Source organism: Serinus canaria, chromosome 2 (genome assembly GCF_022539315.1).
Source record: "Serinus canaria isolate serCan28SL12 chromosome 2, serCan2020, whole genome shotgun sequence".
NCBI classification, from domain to species: domain Eukaryota; kingdom Metazoa; phylum Chordata; class Aves; order Passeriformes; family Fringillidae; genus Serinus; species Serinus canaria.
This window is the reverse complement of record NC_066315.1, coordinates 6,675,134-6,697,521: the sequence shown is the minus strand read 5'-3', so window position 1 is coordinate 6,697,521 and position 22,388 is coordinate 6,675,134. Positions and strand designations below refer to the sequence as shown.

At 40.0% G+C, this 22,388-nt stretch overlaps 1 protein-coding gene across 3 annotated transcripts in view; it reads right to left on the bottom strand.

The window, feature by feature from the left end:
• GALNT11 (polypeptide N-acetylgalactosaminyltransferase 11) overlaps positions 1-22,388 on the bottom strand; it is a 45,607-nt gene that overhangs the window by 9,900 nt on the left and 13,319 nt on the right. For all 3 annotated transcript variants that reach the window (XM_009085798.4, XM_018909178.3, XM_018909179.3), the window contains exons 2-9: positions 19,616-19,948; positions 15,777-15,900; positions 14,262-14,428; positions 9,854-9,979; positions 8,276-8,525; positions 5,881-5,998; positions 4,114-4,266; positions 1,350-1,568 (exon numbers count right to left, since the gene is read on the bottom strand). In XM_009085798.4, the coding sequence (XP_009084046.1) occupies positions 1,350-1,568; positions 4,114-4,266; positions 5,881-5,998; positions 8,276-8,525; positions 9,854-9,979; positions 14,262-14,428; positions 15,777-15,900; positions 19,616-19,910 (1,452 nt within the window). In that variant the 5' untranslated portion in view covers positions 19,911-19,948. The remainder of the gene's footprint in view (positions 1-1,349; positions 1,569-4,113; positions 4,267-5,880; positions 5,999-8,275; positions 8,526-9,853; positions 9,980-14,261; positions 14,429-15,776; positions 15,901-19,615; positions 19,949-22,388) is intronic.

Genomic DNA, 22,388 nt, shown 5'->3' with positions numbered 1-22,388 from the left:
CCATCAGTGCCAAAGCTGACTCTCTCATACAATGCTGGGTATAATTCTTGAACCCCAGAGAACCAAGCCAAGGAACTGCATTTTTCTGCTTCTTTTCCCCATTTCTTAAGGGGTTCACAAACTTTTTCTCAAAATTAAGCCATGGTAAATAACTGCTGGGAAGAGTTAACCTTAAGTGTTACTGAGATATTCAGATCCCTCAAGGAGCTCTCTCCAACATCAACAATTTCTCAGTTAAATTTCTGTCTGAATGAAAGCAAAAAGCTATTAAATTTAAAAAAAAATGTCTGACTAGGGGAGTAACAGCATCCAACAACGAGGGGAATCAGCCCATCAGTTTTATTCAGGGAAACCACATTACAAACTTCACATCTTGGCCGGGATATTGTAATAAAAATACTGCACAAATTGAGGATTCCCAGACAGCTGCTTCCAAGAAAAAAATCTAATGGTGTCAAGAGGTCCTGCATGAACACAGATCCTCCTGACTCACTTCTTGCAGAACCAGCAGCTACTGCAGCCTGGGGGGCACATCACTACTAAATGAGTCCAACTGCTGAGTTAAAAGGAAACCTGCTAACCATAATCTGAGTGAACATGAAGCAGTTTATTCCAGAGACATTGAGATAGTTGTCTTGGGTTTGAAACTATCCATTATTTTTGGGAAGCATAAAAAGCACACATCAAGTGAATTGGACCCTGGAAAAAGCAGATGAAACTGTCTGGTGACTCTGCCTGCATACAAACCCATAAGCAAAGGTGCTAGAGCTAAGGCATGAATTTAATCATGATTTCCTTCATGAATACACAAAAAAAACCTAATTTCTTCACTTCTACTTTAAGAAAAAAAGAGAGGAGAAAAACTCATCTTTTGTTCATTAGCTAACAGCCAAGACTAGAAAAGCCATCATCAGCCTCAGATGCAAATGTTCACCTTTGCAGAAACTGACCCAGTAAAAGCAATGAGTTTGGAAACTAATTACACTGTACTCTTCATAAAGTACATAAACTGCATCATAAACCTATAGAGCATGTATATTTTGAGGCCAAATTTCTCTCTATCCAAATCAATCTTCAGAACCAGAAGCCATGAGAACACATTCTAAAGACTGCAAAACTTCCTAAGTCAGAACTTCAAGGTAAGAAACCTCATAGAACAGTATCTAGCCTAAGGATGACCTGAAATATATATCAGATTGATTTGACAAAAATCCTGTTATTTTCAAGACAACTTGTTGCAAAACTTATGGAAACAGACTATTTTTGTTGTATTTGCTCAAATCTTTAAGGGAAAAAAGTCTCATAACAATTTAACACGCCAGAATTCCACATAGTTAAGTTTCTCTTACCCTTCCACGCTGGATTATTTTTGGTCGTTTCTGTGCTCTGTTAATAAAAACTGGCTGTGGAGCTTTGGCATTGGGCCCAGATATTTGCATCTCAGGATAGATGTTATCTAAATACCACTTAAAGGACTTGCAGTTCAATCTCTTCCTCAGTTCTACACGGTCGGTGATATTTCCATAGCTCCTCATCCTCAGCTCAGGTCTCAAAGCAAAATACTGCTCCTGCATTTAAGAGAAACAGGTTGGGGAAAGGGGGAGAAAAATTTCAGATTACTGATTCCCATTTTTTTCCAGTTTCTAGAACTCCCAAAATTTCATTTCATTTTGCTAGTGCTTTCAACCAGTAGGTTTGAAACTGGCAGTAGGAAATTGCAATGCTTGCATTGTCACGGGAAGTGAGATTTAATTTTGCCTAATTCTGAGCTAATCTTTCTAACTGAGGGTTTTTTTGATGAAGATAATTCTTGGGTACAAATTTGCTGAGCCATTTTAGATGCCAACTTGAGGAAGAAACAAATCAGTCCCTGACTTTATTCCATTGGCAATAGAGGCATCCTAAAATCAGGGAGTAAAAAACAGATGCATATATCATCAGCAGCCTCATCTGACAAAAGTTTCTTGAAATTATTTTCATTGTTCAGTGGATTGTTTTCACTGTTGTGGGATTCCAGTGTGTTTTGTCTTGCACAGTTTCCAGCCTTCCAACTTTACAAATGATTAGGGTAAAACCATTCCAGAACAGACCTATAAATGGGACTCATATAATGAAGTTCAGTGGGAACACACATTATTCATGTGAATAATCAGAACCATCACCTGGGCTTTCTGGGAAGCCCAGTTCTTTCCATTCATCTGCATCATCTCCAAAAAGGCTCCCACAAAGTTATTCTTCTCACATTCTATTTTATGATGATACACAGATTAGGTGAAGATGGATTAAGATTCCAACCCAATCTCATGTGCTGTTTGACTCCAATGCAGAGACAACAATGGGGACAAAAAGGAACTCATGAATGCATAACATGGCACAAATACTATTGCTAAAACTAGGGAAAAAAATCCCCTTCTTGCATTTAATTCCAGATCGATTTACTGAGCCCACAAAAAAGACATTGTATTTGCATATTAATTTGTTTACAAGGTACCATTTATAATTCAGTTTTCAGGGCACTGAACTATGGTATTTTGCTGGATTCATCTCTAGGAGACATCTGGAATCCACCCACCATGATGTGGTTCTGACAGTTTTCAATTATTTCCTGCTCTCTGATACTCAGAAAACAGACAGTATCACCTCTGGAGAAATTACACATCTCTCCTCATCAAGATCTTTGAGCATTTGGATGTGCTTGATGTATCACTGCTATTTTAACAGCACAGGAAGAGGGATTGTGTACTTGGTGTACATTGGACTGTTGGCCAGCTCTGATGAAGTTTGGAGACAGACTGGACATCACAATCTGGCCCGCTTCTAAAAGTAGCTCTGCTATTCCAATTTCCTCTTTCCTGGCTGAAGTTCAAATGTTGGTATCCTACTTTAAATGTGTTATTTATTGCCACTTATACATGAACTTATACTTCTGCATTTTACTTTTGACAGTTATGAAAATTTTGCTGAATCATTTCCCTTATGCCATTTCATGTATTAAATACTGATATTTACTCCTTTAAGTCTTATCTTTGTACTGTGCATTGTTAGATTGCTTTGGTAAATTATACTGGCCCTAAATATTTACATTATTCTTATAAAACAAAAATATTTCCAAGCTTGTCTTCCATGCATTCTCTGGCAGCTATCAGAGAATCAGACCAGAAACAGCTGGGAAAGTTTTGGACACAAATCTGTGATAAGAGACTGCTAGAATCAGCAGCTCAAGTGTTTTCTGGATAAAACAGTTCAACTGGAAATTATAACAAAAACAATTCCAAGCTTCAGAGAAAGCCATCATTAATCACAAAACAACTGTGCCCAGACACTGATAAAAGGGAAGGTGATAGATCAGATCCACCAAAGTGTTACAGTGATGAAGACTGGAGATAAAAATTAATAACCTCTAAAAGGTTCCTCAAATTGAAGATCAAGGTAAAGGATGGGGAATGAAACATAAACCTCTAAAGAACACAAAATTAATAAAATATATCTTGTATAGAAATTGTAGGAACCACAGGAACTGAGCACACAGCAAATCCTGTGGTCTCAGAGGGCAAAATGTCATTAAGTATCTCAGGGATGAGGGACTCAGAAACACCTGATCTATGTTTAAAAGCATCAAGATTTGAAGGAAGGAATACAGTTGCCCTTGAATCCAGAAGTTAATTCTGATTGCTCTTCCAGGGCAAGACAGACTATGAAGCAGATTGCCAATTAAAACAGAAAGCAAACAAGCAGCCAAAATAATCCCTGTCTCACCACCATGGAAACTACCTGAAGGCACAGTACATGGCTGCCATGTAATACTGATTTGGACACAAAGCAATGCAGAGCTTACAAAAGCTCATCCATCTTCTTTTACTTCACTAAAAAGGCATAAAACTCAATCTCCTGCAGGCAGTAAAGTAACAAGAAGGAGACTTGAGCACTCAAAAGCCAAATTACAATTCTACAGAATTTAGGAATTCCTATCAGAACTAACATTAGGAGTTCAGACTACAGAAAGAAAACCCAATCAGAGTTGTAACAGATCTCACTGTGACACAGTCCTTTGACAAACAAACCAGTCAATAACCATTCAATAACATCATCTCACAACCTAGAACTGCCTCTTACCTTGTATTCATCCATCCACACATGTGCCAGCCTCAGTGAGTTATGAGCCATAGTGTCCTGTCCCCCGGGTGAGCCATAGGGACGCCTCTTACGGAAAATGTGTCCCACCCTGGAGCAGGGGATGATCAGAAGTCTGCCCCCACACATCCAGATCTGTCCATAAAAAAACAGAACATGCTCAGATTGCTCACTCACTGTTCAGATTGCTCACTAACTTGGCTCCCTCTTTAAGGGATACCTTGGGAGGTTACACATTATGCAGAATTAGGTGTCAGCAATGTTGGCCTTCATGTCATGTTTTCTGACAAATTAGATTTTTAGATCTCCATGTTACAGAAGATTATTTTTCCCATATGACCAAACTTTCCACAAAACACATAGTGGCTTTCAAGAGAAAACCAGAAAATTTTGCTGTTTTGCTCCAACGACCTATCAGAAAGCACTGGGATATATGGGCTAGGACTCATCCTGCAGATTAAGTTACCTAAATTCATTTACCTGCATGAAAATTGTCCACAATTCTGTGACAGATAACAAAGACCAGTCTTTGTCATCAGGGGAACCTGGAGAGCTTTTCAACTAAGTATGAAAACTTACTGGACAGAACTGTTTGTGTTAAGATAGAGAAACTAAGAAACTGTTCCCATTCAGATGCTACATTTAGCAGTCTTTATCTGTGGCACCAGGGATAAACACTTTATTTACACTCTGCTTCATTTTTTTTTTTTAATTGCTTTTTAACTTCATCTTCCAGCAAATTACCAGCACTGGCCCTTTTCTGGACTAATATGTTCTCCAGACCCACATTAAAAAGAAAATCACCCTACATTAGCAGTTCATAATCAAGACATGCTTAAAACTCCTTCTAGACAAGATAAAGACTCAACTACTTTCCACCCTCCCCCAGACAGACAGGGACTTCCAAAAGCTCTAAATTCTCTGAATGTGTTCCAGTATTTCAAAGCCCTTTTTATTGAAACAGTGTATTACAAGATAACTACAATAATCTCCTCACACTCCACACACTTCTTCTCAGATACCTAATAATTACATATATACTGAAAATTGAAAGATTTTATTTATTTAGTACACACTCCTTTAAAGTCACTCAAATGTACAAAATTCCAGTTCTTATTTTTGAACCCTAATCTTGATTTCTCTGACAGATTCTCTGAAGTCTTGGGGGCTTTGTGTCTGGTTTTAGGTTTGTTTGGTTTTTTATGCTAACTTCACCTTTAATCCCCTTTTCATATCTGTCATGATAGCATATCATTTTCAGGCAGACTCTTGTCAAACCTGTTGAAGAACGCCCTTCACAAAAATAAAGATATAAGCACGACACTAAGCACAGTAAGTTGTTTTTCTTTCAGTGGAGTGACAAGGAAGACGAGAGAAAATACAGGAAGCCCAGTGCAGCTCCATTTTCAGATCTTCTGATTATGATTTTCTCATTACTTTTCCAACCAAGATGACTCCTCTCCATGACTCTTAATTTACTTCCAGAAAACTTTACATTTCCAGTTCCTCAGAAAGGAGGCAGAACTCTCCAAGGAAATACACTAAGCTTACATCTTAGCAATATTGCTGTGAGTCACTCATCTCTAATCAACTTGTGAAATTCATTAGATATTGCTCATAAACTAATTTCAAAAACTTACATAATTTTTCTTTTCCTATGCTTCTTTGCAGCCATCATGAAAAGCTCCACCACCAACCCAAGAAAAAGCTATAAACATTCAAGTACAGAGCTGTAAATTCTCTGCTTACCCTAAAAGATATTTCCAGGTTTTCTCCTCCCCAGATGTCCATGCCACTGTCGTACTGCCCAAGCTCATTGAAGTACTCTCGATCCATGGCAAACAGCCCTCCAGCCATGGTGGGTGACCTAAAAAGGTACATGGAATGAAGTTCATTTTCTTTTAGACAGAGAAAAAACCCCACACAGTAATTTTTGCTGAATCTGTTGGTCCCAAAGTCCAAACTGATAAAGTGACATAACACAACTTAAATCCTTCAGTCACTTAGACATGAGTTCTAGTCTCAAAGCATTTGCAAAAGCAGATCTGTAAGTGATATTTGTGATCTTCCATTGTTCCAAGATCTATAAATCATGTTTCTTTACCTGGTAAACTTGAAGAAAAGGGATAGGACAGAGAAAGAGGAACACCAAATGCCAGAGGCAGCTTTGTTTCATTATTGACTGAATTATCAGTTTACCTGCAAGTTATTTACACTCTATATATTTATAGAGATGGTCCCTCTGGCATTTCCCAGTTTTTCACCTTGTCTGTATGTTACTAGAATGTGTTCTATTCTGTAAAAATCTGCATATGATCCTCACCATTCAGTCTCCAGATTGAATTCCTAATGTATCACAACAATAGAATATGTGGATGACCTACAAGAGTATAACAGAGTAAAAACCCTACATAAAACCATGATATGATAGGTGGAACATCCCATGGGTTGAAAAAAAGGCTTTTTCCCATCCTTGCAAAAACCTCCTGAGATGAAACCAAGCCTAGGCCAAGATTTCATTGCTTGTTCTCACACAAATTTCTACTCCAGTTTCAGTCACCTTAAAAACTGGGTTAAAAGGCTACTCTCAGTTTTCCCACTCTGACACCATAATACTTCATTGTGGAAAGTCTCTGAAATGCAATACTTTCTGTTGGATGGAAAGCCTTTTTCAAGGTTAAATAGCAATCTAGGCTCCTTATTCAAATGAGGCAGAGACCTTTAGGTAGGAAAAATCACTTTCATACTCAGAAAAGGTAATCTTTTGAGATTATTACACTTGCTTTAACTATAAAGTTCTCTGTCTTTTTAGCACAGGACTTTTCATAAAAGTGAGTTGAAGGAATGCAACAACAGTGTTGAACACAGCAACAGCTAACCTTCAGCCACTGACCAAATTAAATGTGAGAATAGTTCTTAACAGAATAAGGATTTTAACACTCAATGCTGACTTCCCACTCGGATTTTTTTCAGTCTGTCCTTTCCTTCCAGGTTCAGAAGCTGCCACAGTGACAGTCTTCAAACAGGCCAGTCAAACTGTTAAAGAGCTTAGTAATTTTCCTGGCTTCTCAGACAAAATCTTGGGATGGGGAGACATGGGAAGGCCAACTGCTGAGCTGTCAGATGACAGCAGAGAACCTGTGCTGGAACTGTTTGTGGCAGCAGAAATGCTCTTCATTAACAGTCCAAGAAAAGAATGAGAGAGAAATGAAAACACACCAATTTCTGATTCACTTGGCAAATCTGATCCACAAAGAGTAATTTTGTAAAAAAGGGGAAGCTCCTCCACCTGACAAACCTGAATTCTGTACTGATTGATATCTGCAACCAGAAAAAGCACAGTGAGCTTCTTGCCTTTGCTGTAGCAGCTCAGGGTCTTTTCATGAAGGGATTCACTTGGGACAGTTCTATTCCTGTGTCTGAACCACACCTGTCTGCTCCTAATAAAAGGTGCCTGCAGACACCATTTTACATCAGCAATACATCCATTAGAACAAGATATTGCCAGTTCTGTACAGGTCACACAGCCATCAATGGTTAAAAGATAAGGAAGGTAACTTTCAAGTCCCAGTGTTGAGCTTCACTGAGAATTTTTTTTCAAAACAGCTCTCGAAAGACCTCAAAAACAAATTCCTATTACCACAAACAGATTTTCCCAATCTAGTAATTCTTCAGCATTTCATCACAGAAATTATATAGTTCTTATTAGTGGGATATGCAGGCTACTCCTGGAACAAAGGCAGTATAAAAATTCTCATTAAGCCAAGCATACCAACAGACTGAAACAAACACCAATGCATAGCTCAAAAGTGAAATTATTGGATAGATTTAACACAAACTACCATAAGCTCCCTCAGAATTTTGTCTTCAGCAAAAAATGCTATTGTATAAGCATTTCTAGAAGCGTGCTTTCTTGACCCAATAAAACAGATATATCTAATTCATTATTAAATGCCAGAAATTAAAGTGAAACAGTTTACTGTTACAGGTTACTATTCCCTACATCTAAGTGAAATAAACAAGTCAGATATTTGACAGGTTAGGTACCTGCTCCCAAACCAGAGGACACTCCCTACTGCTTAGGAAGTGCTCCTGATCACCCCTGTGTCACACAGAGCTTGTCACCACACAGGAGGAGCCTTACTTGATTGGAGCAGTGGCTCCCTCGGGTCCTTCCAGCTCTGCCAGGGGAACCAGATCCCATTTGAAGTGCAGGCCCCAGTTAAAGCCGCCCCGCACAACAGGGGAGGAGCTGTAGGTGAGGGTGTCGGCGCTGATGATGTCGATCACAGGGCACACCACAGTCCTGTGATCCTCCCTGATGGGGGTCAGCAGAGGCTGCAGCCACATCTCATTCACCTCACAGTGACTGTCCAGGAACACCAGCACCTTCCCTGCAGAGCACACAACACAAAGTGCCAAGAATGTTCCTCAGTGCCATGGAACACTAACACGCAATTCAGTGCAAACACATGTGCATTAGACAAAGCAACTCTTGGCAATTTACACGGAGATTACCTGCCACAGTCAGTAAGAACAGTTTGGTCTGTGACACACCCTCATGCTCAGTTGGTCTAAAAAGGCACCAGCATCTTTGTGACACAACTTAAAATTTATATAACACCGGAATAACATGGAAAAGATGGGAAACAGCTTTAAAGAAAACAACTTTGGAGCATGCAAATACAACAAGTCACCCCACAGACAGTATTTGACTGGGCATGGGGATGGAACTCCTGTAGCTCAGAAGAGCAATAAAATGACTTAAAATTGCACTAACTGAAAGGAATTTTAGCACAGCTTGGAAAATGCAAGCACAGTCTTCTCTCTGGATTATACCATTACAATGCTAATGAGTAAAAACCAATTAAGAGACTTATCTGCCACTCAAAATTATTTAAGAAAGTAGCACACAGTTTCTCAGATGCCAGAGAATTTAACTGAAAGCACCTTCTGGTAAAGGCTGTTTATGAATCACCAAATATTGGTTTTGCCAATCAACACTCAGAAGAGCTAATACAGAAAAACATTGTTATTAGATTTGAGCATTAAAAACTAGATTAGTGTACCTTAAAAGGGAGCAGATTTCATTTTAGAGCAAAAGTTTGTACATAAAGCATGCAAAAAATATTCTGCAACTACAGTATCTTGACCACACGGAGATGCTCCTGAGACAATATTCTTTCAGGGCAAGAATAGGAAAAACTCCACATTGTCTCACTAACACTGCAGTCATTGTTTGAGATATGGTGCAGGGGAAGATTTGGGATGATGAAAACTTGTGCTCATAACTTTCAATAAAATAACCTACTTTTTTAGAGCATAATACTGGTTTTGTTTCACAATTTCACTTACCCACTCTAAAAAAAGTACCTCATTTTATTGAAAGCAAATGTCCACAGGAAAAAAAAAGAGAAGAATCAACAGCTGAGACACTTAAAGTGTCTCAAGGTTTAAAAAACACTCAAATTTAGATCCAAATTTCAGTTATCATTTGAGATAGTAGGGGAAGAAAGATTTGGAATAAGTTGTATAAGTATACAAGTATGTAAGTATAAGTTGTATAGCTTAGAGCGTGGCATGACATGCAGAGCCCCTTCAGGAGGCTAAAGTAACCACAGGTCAAACATCCAACATCTGAAAAGGTGCACTACAAAAAGAGAAGTCATCCAATCAGCTAATCATCAAAGTATGCAAGGAAAGGAGAGAAAGGCAAGTGTACCTGTGGCATGGGAGGCTCCAATCATCCTTCCTCTGATCAAACCTTCCCTCTTCTCATTTCTTACCAATTTTGTGGTTTTAGGAAGCTGAGTTTTAATATATTCACTCAAGTCTTTTTTCAAGTCAGCTGAAAAAGTTCAACAACAGGACAGAAATTCTGAAAGCTCTGTTTAAAATCTCAAGACATTTAACTCAAAAATGGCCAAAATCTTGATCAAAACATCACCCTGACACAACAGAGCTTCAAACCAAGAGTATCATAAGGACAATACTCACACATTCCATACTTCCCCTGCAATGCCTTTAGTACATTACTCAAGTTAACTGGAACTACTAGACTCAAAAAAATTTTAAAAATTGCTGTTCAAAGAAGCACATTTCCAAATTCTTCTCATGGTGACTGACATTTGCAACAGATGCAACAATAAACATTTCAGGCCGGCAAATTATTTAAATTACTACATTCCATACATGAAAACAAATGCTGACACCTTTCAAAAGAGGCAGGAAGACACCTAATATTATCTGTGCCTGCTTAACTGACAGAACAACAGACACCAAGTACAACTCACAGCTGGTTGCTTTTCTAAAACCCAAAAGGATCAAAGATTCTGCTGGCAAGCCTCTGCTTTTGAAGGAGTGCAGAGTTCACTGGAGTCTATGGGCACTACTGTAACTTAGCTAACATCAATGGCAATTTTAAGAGTAACAATAGTTCTTTCACCCAAGGTCAGTGGTTTCTAACATTAAAGCAGAACAACTGAAGAGAAGATGGACACAAAGACTGAAGTAATGGAAAAGCATAAGTTAATTGAGAAATAAAGAGGAATATAAAATGAGAAAGAAAAGCAAAAAACCCAAGAGACTTGATAGAGAACCTTAGTACAGAGAGGCAGACAGACTTTTGTCAGAGTATATGCCAAAATAAACATTATTCCAATGAATGTCAGCTCAAACATTAAAGCTGCTGCTAACAAGTTGCTGTTAAATGCCAATGGAATATATGTGGAAGTCAGAGCTGTAACCCTAAGGAGGAATAAGAACTCTCAGGCAGAAGATTCCCAGATGCCATTCCAAATGTTAAGATCTCAGACTATGCACTGCAAGGAAACATGGTGGATCAGAAGTGAGAAGGTAATACAGAGAAAGTATGATGCTAGAGAATACTCTAAGACAAATGAAACTCTCAGATACAGACAGAATTCATTTGGGTCACAGGAATTATCTCCTCTGATCTGGAGTAATGACATCATATGCCAGAGACAATAGGGAAGATGTTTTCAGAGAAAATCTCCTAGAAATTTGATTAAATAATCTCTGAAGTATCTCCAAATGAGATACCCAAACAAGCAGGACAGATTTGCAAACCTAAAATAAAATAGTGTTTGAATCACTCTTCACCTGATTCATTATAGCAAGAGAAGAACAGTGTACACCTGTAGAAACTATGGGACAGCACAAAGAAGGAAAAGCTCAGTTATCAAATTCAGCTCTTACAGCAGATGAGGCAAATAAACGCAGAAGGAGTTTCACACCTGCAAACTTCTGAAAAGAATAGGAAGGTAAAACAAAGAGGAAAAGGTATCACATCCACACCAGGAGCTGAACCAAGTCCACAACATTGGCTTGAGCAGCAGAATGGAAGGGCCAGCAGAGTTTTAACCCATAAAAAATGGCATTCTGCTGGCAACTGTGCCCATATCACAGATCATTCTGAACAGGCAGGTTTGTCTCAGACACATTCTGGGATTTTTGCTGTTGATGAGTTTTTGTGTCTCACTTTCTCATCCACTGGGAACACTGACTACTTCTGATACAACCCAAAAAATTGCTTCAATCCAGCCTGAGAAATTTTCCTCCAAAGAGAGAATTGCTCCCTTTTAGCCAGTCTTCAAAAATTACTTCAGGCATTACCTTCTTCCATATCTATGCAACGAAGGCAAAATGGGCCCTAGGATGGGAGTCTGGAGTGTTATTATTTTAAACTACTCTAAAGTACTGAGTTGCAGACAATTGGTTCCTTTTCTGTTGCTCATTCTCTCCTTCTACACAGAAGAATGCCTCCAGTAACAGCCTTCAAAACACATCCTCAGGCTTTTCCATAACAGGTTAAGGCTATTAGGGATATTAGGGAGAAAGAAGTTATACCAGAAAAAGAAATCCTACCTTTCAGGGAATGGAGAAAAAAATACAACAGTGGGTTCAGCTGAGCCATGGCAATGCCTACTTGGCTAGTAAAACTATTGATGATTGAGGTTAAGAAGTTTCTTGAGGCAAAACTAAGTGCAAAGACCCAAGGTTGGCAGAACAGCACTGATATGTATCACGACTCTCATATTTGCAGGTGAAGAACTAGAGAAAATTTCATCTAGAACACCACTTCAGAAAGCAGGCAATGGAAGGAAAATTAATTAAAAACCAAAACAAAGGGGCATAAAGATCAAGCAATCTGCCTGAGCTCATGATATCCATAGCACAGCCAAAGTTTTTCTCCATTTCCTCAGTTCCCAAACCATCCCCAGTCCCCACCTTTCTTCTGCTGTAAGAGTCCATCCACTGAAATTAAGCAGCAGCAAAACCATAGGATCATTAGCATCAAGAACAGTAATTCTGTGTAAACAATACCTCCTCCTCCTGCCTTTGGCTTCAGAACAAGTTCATTTGAAGTCAAAAAGGCAAAAATAGCTACTTGAATGTTTTGAACTTAATTTGGTTCAAATTCACTAATTGCTTCCATTTAACAACAGACCAGAAGAGTAATGGTATTGCTGCCTCAACATGGGCATCGATCAAATGCATCCTTATATTCAGAAGACTGAGTTTTGAAATAAGGCAAGCTCTGAACACACAGCAAATTGCTAAAGGCACTTTATAGCAAGGCATATGCTCACAAAACACAAAACAAAACAAGCTTTTAATTACTACACATTCTTCTCAGCAAAGAACAGTGTTTGATCTTTGTTCTCTCTTGTATCTCAACATTTGATCTGACCTCAGAGAAATTCACTTCCAGCATAACAAGAAAATGTGATTTTACACCAGACATATCTAATCAGTCTCTTAGAGCAAGTGAGACCTTAAACCAGAAACCAAACAATGAGACCAAGGGAGCTATAATTATATATATTAAATAAAAATACAATCTAAAAAAAATCTTTAAAATGCAAAAGGTTGTGGACTTGAACAGAGGTGAGCAGGGAACGTGCACAGTCATGCTGGCAAGAACTGCTATGCTACCATATTCCTCAACAGGCATTTGGCTTCTGAAGAACCAAAATGAAAGGCTTTTTGAGAGCCATGCTTGAATTGCGTGTCTGTCTTTGCCTTGCCTGTCAATCGAGAGAAAAAGCAGCAATCCTTCAACGGGAGCAAAGCAACTCTGCAGGGTCTACCCCTCCAGGGCCCCTCCACGCCTGCAGGAGCAGAGGCTTCTCCCACAGCCAGGACAGCCACTCCCGGCGTGGCCACAAGAGGCTGTTCGAGAGCCACGCAGAGCCCGCCCAGCCACACTGAGCCCCAGGGAGCTGCTGCTGGTCCGGAATGCTGAGTAAGTACAGAACAGCACTGTGTCCATCGTGCCACGGCAACCCATGGGCGAGGCTGCAGCCGGGAGTGCCTCCAGCTCCTTTCAGATACATTCAGTAGTGGCCTCTCTGTCACTTCCTCTGAGCACCTGAGCAGCCCAAGCAAAGAACTGCTAAGAAAACCCAAACTATAAACAACTGCTTTGTGACCCCCCACTCAGTGTGTGCAAGAGGTGAGGTAAGAGTGGAGCACCTCCCCTCTGAAGGCAGGGGAAAACTGGGGCTATTCAGCCTGAAGAACAGAAGGTTCTGTGGAGACCTCATTGCAACCTCCCTGTATCTGAAGGAACCCTACAAGGAAGCTGGAGAGGGACTCACCAGGAACTTTAGTGACAGGATAAGGAGTAATGAGTACAAATTCAAAGAGGGAAAAGTAAGGTTAGATATTAAGAAAAAATTCTTTACTCTGAGGTTTGTGAGACACTGAAACAGGTCGTCCAGAGAAGCTGTGGATGCCCCATCCCTGGAAACATTCAAGGCCAGGTTGAATAGGGCCTTGAGCAACCTAGTCTAGTGGGAAGTTCCCTGCCCATGACAGCTGGAGTTGGGACTAGATGATCTTTAAGGTCCCTTCCAGCCCCTTAAAATTCTTTGATTCTATGAACATTACTTCAAAACCTGATTTTGAATGTTAAAGCCTGGATGATACAAAGCTCATCAGTGGCACCTTGGGCATCTCTGCACACCACACATCTCTACTGGCTGGCGCTCTGCTGATGGGCTGCAGTACAAATTGGTTTGGCATCATGACTTCCATAATTTCTTTGAACAGTCAATAAAGCAAAGGAAGGCCCAGCAGGGTAATATTCCCAAAGAGTGTCTCACCCAATTCACTGTTGTCATCCACCAGAATGATTTCGTGCAGGAGGTGGGCGGGGGTGCGGTCCAGGACGCTGTGCACCGTGCGGAGCAGGGCGGAGAGCGCCTCGTTATAGAAACAAATCACAACGCTGGCAGAGGGCAGATCAGCAGGGTAGGACTTCTCTCTGCATCTGCAAACAGGAACAGAGTCTTTGGCACTATTTACAGAGGGGTTTCCACAGGGCTGGGTCACTGCTGAAACTCCCTAAGCAACAAGCAAACGTTAAATGTGGAGGAGGAACCCCTAACGTGAACATAATGAGCCCAGACGTGTAACAGCTATAGGAGGGCTCAGCATAGTAAATTATTTTCCACATAACACAGACTCGTAGTTAACTCTGCTGCTTGTTAGGAAACAGAGAATGCCGTGCACTGAGGTGGGAATAAGAACCAGAGATTCTCAAGACAGAAAACAGAAGATAGTGAGGGCTTGTTTCAGCTGTCAAAACAGAGTCTAGTACCCTCAGGTAGCTCAGACAGTTCAAATATGACATAAGGCCCACAAAAATAACACAGCTTTATTGGCCAGCTGCTGGAGACAGAGTTGGATATCCCAGAAAAACTCCACTGGGGCTAAATACCTATTTACACAACCAACACTGGGATTCAGAGGGCAGATTAAGACACTTAAGTCTAGTCACTGCTGTCAGTGCAGTCTAAATAGTGTTCAGCTCACCCTAAGGCTGTCAAGTGTGTTTTGTCAGCTGAAGAGCTCTGCATGCTTCATTAACTGCACTGACTGGATCTCTGCTAATTATAATAAAAGCGGAGACAACTGACTAACAAGCAGTTATCTAAGCATCTTAATCTGCAAGATGAATCCCACTCAAAGCAAAAGATCATTCTTTCTTCTAATTTGCAAAGCTCGTCCTTACTTCTGATAGGGCCAACTATCACAGATTAATGCCATATGAAGGTGCCAGGCATGGGGGGGATCCAATAAAAAATATGAAATTATAAATAAAAACCCAGAAGTATAGAAGAAAAGGTTTCATTGACTTAGAATGAGCTCAATTTTGGGAATAACAATCAGCAAGTACAATTTATTACATTCACCTGCACCAGAGAAACCACTAGAAAAAATCATGCAAGTTTATTTATTTTTCAGTGTTTGGAGTTTTTATTGTTACAGAGGTGAGCTGTTCCACCCCTATATGCACCAGGTAGATTATAGAAAAATATCTATTCTTTAATAGAAAATATTCAGAGCAGTGCACAACTATCATATACCTTTAGCAGCTGACAAAATAGAAATTACATCTCCAGAAACAATATTCAGTCAAAAAAGACAGAAAAGACCTAATAGAAATCCTAACTTCAAGCACTCCTGTTAAATAGCTGAAAAATCTGCCTTCAGCAACACATGGGGATGGAATAGTGTATGACAGAAATACCAAAAATATTAAATACTGCATCAGGTGTAACAAGCCATTGAGCACATGAAACTATACCACATTCTCTCCAAAAATCAGCACCTACTTTGCATCTCTTGTATCAGGCACCTCCCTGTGGTATCCCAGTCGATTGCTGATAAGCATATTGAAAGCATGTTTCTGATAGCCCAAATCCCTCACCTCCTGATCTTCTTCATTAAAAATCATTCCTGCAAAAGAAACACGCCAAAATCAGCTAAAAGGCTCAAAGACATCATTTGAAAGAAATCAAGGATTGAAACATATGCTTTAACCTCTTCTAAAACCCATTATGTTCTTAAAAATCCCTCTGGTTTTGCAAAGTGTGTGTTTGTGCAACTACTTCTGCTCCCTCTCACAAACAGGCAGCACTTATGAGCCCTTGCAGCTGTAATAAAATTAAATCCTTCTCCAAAGACTGCTGGCTCCACTGTGTTTATTGCCTCCCTTCACTCATATGGCCTCTAATTCTTAGCACCACCTGAAACCAACATCAAACAAGCAGAGGATAGACTTTGGCATACAGTGAATCAGCATCTATCCCTACAGGTGACGGGTGTGTAATGGGATTTTTGAGTGAGGAAATACATTTCAAATGGTAGAAAACTCCTCACAATAGCAGCTCCCATTTCATGCAGTTCTGAAGTCCATGGTAACAGAAATAGTTATACAAGAACTATAAACTTTTGTTTATCTCACCTGGGACTTTGACAGCAAGTAAAACACCAGCAGAGCTGATTTTTATTGATTATTTTAGCAGAACTGGCAACTGTTACTAAGCATGGCAGAAGTTACTGTTGGTATTAGGAAATGCACTGCTATAAAGCAAGATGAAATTTTCAATGCCATCCTGCCTGCCTTGACTCAGTGCCATGGGCTTCTCTCACTGAGCCATGCACTCACCAGTGTGAATAGAACCAAAACATTGTGGCACTTCACACAACTCCATGAGGGAGAGACAGCTGGTGTCTGCTACCACCTGTGCCTCCAGCCACTTCTGCAACAATTCAGGTAGCAGAGTGATTATTTTTTATTGTCTCTGTTCAGCTGGCTGCACAGAATGAGATGCCTATCACCTCTTCAGTATTTATCAACCTACACAAGCAATTTTACTGAAATTTCAGTACAAGAAGTGAGCAAGGATCATGTAAGTTATCTCCTTTCACCCTGCCCATCATCTCCATATCATTCCAAATCTGCAGAAAATAGTTAACAAGAGGGTTCCTCATTCACATGCTACTGTACTTCCAGGAAAATATGTTTCATAAATTCACAGACTAATTCAGATTGAAAGGGACGCCTGGTCTGATCTCCTTCCCAAAAGCTGGTCCAGCCTAATCAGGTTGCTCAGAAACAGTGCAGTTAAGTTTTAAAAGCCTTCAGTGTCTCCAAAGACGGAGATTCTGCAACCTCTTATTTCCCTTTTCAAGCATTTGACACCATCACACTGAAAATGTTTTTCCTCTTCCATAACTGAAATGCCCTCTCTCCAATTTCTTACCATAATCCCATGCACTCTGGAAGGAGTCTGCCTCCATCTTCCCTGCAGCCTCCTATTCAGCTGCTGCTGACAGCAATAAAATCTCACCCCTCAGCCTTCTCTCTGAGGCAGAATAAACTCAATCCTCTCAGCCTGTCACCTCATGTTCTCCAGTTTTCACCAGCTATGCAAAAGCCAGCTGAGCTCAAGCCTGGAGAAAATGAATTGAGTTACACACAAAAGAGAAGTAATTTTAAAAGTTTGAAATGGAAAAAAGCTTCAAAACAAGTAATCCATCTGGGCCTTCTGAGCACAGCTCTGTCTCAATGACAAAGTCTACCCACAGGCACCAGGTGACTTTCAGGAGGGAATTCCATCCACATTCCCACATTTACATTTACCACCCTGTGGCTTTTAGTCTCGAATTCAGCAATGGAAATGCAGCTGCACTGTCCAACAGCTCAAGAGTAAATGCCCTGACATTTGAGCAGGACAAAGTGGAAAGTGCTGGGTAGTGATATCTGTGAGACAAATGGGACACACCCACACAGTGTCCTGTGACTGGCTGTGCTGCTCAGGGTTGAGTGCTCCCACTGTGCATGAGCTGCACTGTGGGGGTAGGAATGAGGTCTGTTTACAGTGGCAGTGTCACTCCCCCACCCCAAGCAGCCTAAAGGGGTCAGTCAGTCCCCTAATGAACCACATCCATTCCCAAAGAAATGTCTCCATCTGGTCAGTTCGTGCACCCAGCTCCATTATTCTGGCATAATCAGTGGCACCTTAAAACATGGTCACCTCAAAATGTTTTGTTCACACCAAGCATGAACTTAAAACACATCCCAAATGTTTCATTCTACAATCCATCCATAGCCAATCACTAACTACATTTTTCTGATCTTATGAATATATTCAAGGAGTGCTAATAATTTTTAAACCTTCTCATGAAGAACAGTATCTAATGCATGCAAAAGACCTGAATGATTTCAGTTCAAACAGCAGATAGAAGCCCTTGGAAAACAAGGGGCTTGCAATCAAAACTTCATTTTAGGCTTTACTTCAGCAGTGTTATGTGGCTTTCACAGGTTAATTAAAAAGACAGACTGACCTACCAGATGACAGTTTGTTTCTGACTATCATACACCGAATTTCTTTTCACTTTTTTATTTTTTCCTTTTGTGTTTATCACTGTCATATCCTAGACAGACTTCACAAAACCCCTTCCTACAACACCTCCTCTTAAGAGCTGTCTTCTGATGATTCCTGTAGAATTTATCCTGGCACTGTAACTCCCCTTGGCTTTCACCAACCAAACCAGTCACTTGGTTTGAAGATCAAAGGACTTCTCAGTTAAAAAGCTCCATTTCTTTCCTGGCCCAGACTGAATAGTTGGAAAGAAATGGCCACCTCTGGACTGGCCTTCACCTCATTTGGCACTCAGGCTTTTTGCAGTGAACTGAAAAACACTTGTGATGCCACAGGGCAACAAGAACTGCCATTTTTCTGACATCCAAACAGGTCTAATGACCAACTCAAAAAGTGAAGTTCTATAAACTCACTAAGCTCATGATTCACCATTCAACCACAGCCATGACAGGGGACTTCACTGAGATCTGAGCATTAAACTCTGGCTATGAAGATTTATTTCTGTGTTCTATTTCCCAAAAGCAGCAGCAGAAGCCAATACCCCAACACTTGGCCACAACACTTCTGCCTCCAGACTCAAACCAAGATTTAAGCCAATACACAATGTGCCTGCTTGCACATCTAAACCCAGTAGTGAATATGCTGTGAGCACTAGAACACAGAAAGCATTTTATTTTGGAACACAAAACAAAACTACCTCATTGATGAAACATGCTCCAGTGAAACATACAGACTTTGCTGGTAGAAAGCAAGCAGGATTTGGCTCTAACCATTGTCATCTCAATCTTGCATTGCAAGTTCATCCCACATGAATTTCTTGTAGATTAAGTTATACTCCAAGAATAATCTCCAAACCAACAGGTCCTCTTCATTTTTCATTGATATCAAGCTATTTTTAATTACTGCATATAAGTACATTTTCTCTGTAGCTAATTAAGGCTTATGTATTTGAGCCCAATTAAAACAGGAGTAAGATATGAAACAAACACACATTGAACCTTCCAAAAGCAAGATTTAGTTCATCAAGGGCAGACCCTGCTGTAACCCAGTCTTCATCAGAACTTACACAGCACAGATGTAAATGTTAGAGTATATTTTGGATTAAGCACTGTAAAACAAATTTCAAGTAATTCCTAACAAAGAGAGCCATGAGTACTACCTGCATTTTAACAAACAAAACTTCTTCATTATACACTTTCCCTGGAGATAGTGTTCTGTAAAAAAAAAATCTCATTTCTCCTGTTGTTTTACTAAGTTTGTCACTAACACTAAAAACCACTTACCCATTTCAGGAGAGAATTCTATCTCCCCCTTAACTGGATCCTGGATATGATTTCCAAAAGAGTTTCCTATCTTATTGTCTTTCTGTTGCAAGTCAGGTATATGAACTGGCCCCCGTGTAAAACGGGGGTAGAATTTTTTTGGAAATGGCCTCTGAGGTTCCAGCCCCTTGATGGGCACATTCTTGAAGGATTGGTTCTCTTCACTGAAGTTGAAATAAACAAAGAGCAGAAGTGTCCAGGTCACGGATGTGAAGAGGCACCCATAGCAGAAATAGCGAAGTGTGACACTTCCCATTGTAGACTCAGCATCCTTGAGGGCCCATTCTCAATTACCTGGAAAAGAGTGAAAACACACATTTTGAGAGTGCTGCCTATTACCTTATACATTGCAAAACTACATTCAATAGGTTATTCCTCCATTAGATGATTTTTAGAGCTTAAACTTTGGGCACAGACCATACGAAGTAAATCCCTTTTCACTGTCCCATTCATAAAGTAAACATGACCAGTTTTCACATTTAATGTGGATACACTGCTTTAAAATATGGAGCAAACAATCACTAAGAGTGCAGTGACACACCACAATTAAAGGCAAAAATTATTAATTTTCCTCAGAATAGTCATACAACTATCTCTGTTCCACAGCAGTATCTTTCTCCTGCCTTGAATTAAACATATAAGTATATAATATACTCTACACCGGGAATTGATTCTCCCTGTTTTGGCTGGAAAGGACATCTGGAGGTCACTTTGTCCAACCCCCTTGCTCAAGCAGGGCCACTCTGAGCCAGTTGCCCAAGAGTAGGTCCACATGTACCCATTTTCATAGCTCAGATCCTATCCTAAAGCATAGAATGAGAGACCATAGATTCAAAAAAACTATATGGTTCAGTTCTTCTTACCCCAAATTTAAGAACAGCCCTCAGGAATGTCCCAGGAGTTCAAGAAAACATGTGATGCATTTGAAGAACACAGCACCAAGACAGACACATTTACAGATAATCGTCTCCACAGAAAGAAGACGGGACAGGAAAAGAAGGAAAAGCTCTAAGGTAATTTACTGGGTTCCTCCAGGCCTCTGCAGACTCCAGAAAAGTTTTCATATTCTCTGAAGGAGATGCCCATCTAGAGCTGGAAGGAAGCAACCCAGACTGGAGTTGTACTTTAGATATCCATAAGATAATTTTCCCCAAAGTTTTACTGCATAAGTAAAACTGTGAAGTGAAGCAAATGAAGCTGGTGAAAGTATTTAATTTATGGTCCAGGAGAACTGGGTAAACTTTCTGGAGTTCCCCAGTCTAAAAAATGTTCAACACCCTTCCCCCACCCTGCAAAAGAAACCAAACAAAACCAACCAAAACAAAACCTCCAAACAATACACAAAAAAACCACACTAACAAAAAAAAAAAATCCAAAAACCACACGCCTTAAAAACTTTACAGATCAGTTCCTCAAACTGAGGGGGGAAAAACGCTGACTCAAAGAATTAGATTTCTTTCATCACTATCTAACCACAACTAAGTCTTTGCACAGTAACAAGAAGTCAGGAAATAATTGAATCACCTTTTAGTTAGCAAAACTTTTATTTTAGGAAAACCGGTATTGGGGTAGGAGTTAATCATTTATGCTGACACATTTTTCAAACTACTCCAAAATCAGAAACTACCAGAAGTTTTCAGGTCAGTCTGGCAAAGAACAAACCAGAACAGTTATGAGCACAAATTATTCCTTTTCAATATGGGAAACTATTAAACAACAGTAGAAGCTGTTAATGATCCCAAAGAACATTATAAAGACACCATTTACTTTGGCAATGTAATTCTGAGTCCTTAGTGATTTGCATCCAAAAAGAATATATGTCAAAATTCAAGCTTACATTTTCCAGACTGCATCAGGTCATCATCTCCCAAGAATAAAATATCCACAGACTAAAGCAAAAAAACCAAAACCTACCCTCCTGAAAAATAATTTACCCGTTGTTCTTACCATGTCAAACTCCCTCACTTCTGCAAGGCAACAATCTACGGAGCAGTTGAGCCCAAGGAGCTTAAAAAGGTCTTACAGAGGATTTAAATCTCAGGCTGACCCTGTGCATACAGATGAATTGCACTCTCTGTGAAACAGGCTCTCTCTAACCCTGTCACACAGAAATCTCGCTGCAAGGCCATTAAATCAGGCAGGCATCAAACTCTCTGGGCAGAAATGACTGAAGGAAATCCTCATTTTTGCTAGCAGAATAGGTTTACCAGTTAGAGAAGTACAGATGACCAATCCCCAGTGTCTCATGCCCTGTGCTAACATGACCACACCAAGGTGAATCTCATCTCAAAACAAGCATGCGAGGCTGCAGAGGAGCAAGAGCAGACAAACACTTATATCCTCTCATTATACTAATTATTCTTGCTCAGCACTCTGCAGACAATTAATGCATCTCCATAAAAGAGGATCTGGGTCCTTGCCAGGTTCTCTTTGCATGGCCAGCAGAAGGTCATCTGCAGTAAGATTTGTCCAAGCCTAAGATACTGCTCCTCAAAAAATGCTAGAGGTGTTTTTCCATTCACTATGGTAACACAGATGGACAATCCTAACGTGCACTGACACTTTGGAACAGAACTGTCCTAGCTAGATAAAAATTACTATAACAGGGAAGGAACCTTTTCATTTCATAGTTGTTTAAGGATACATCTACACTGCAGCTTGCACAGAAAAAACAAACCTAATCTATTCTATCTCTAGTAACAGAAGACAGGCACACAGCAGAATTCCTCATGGA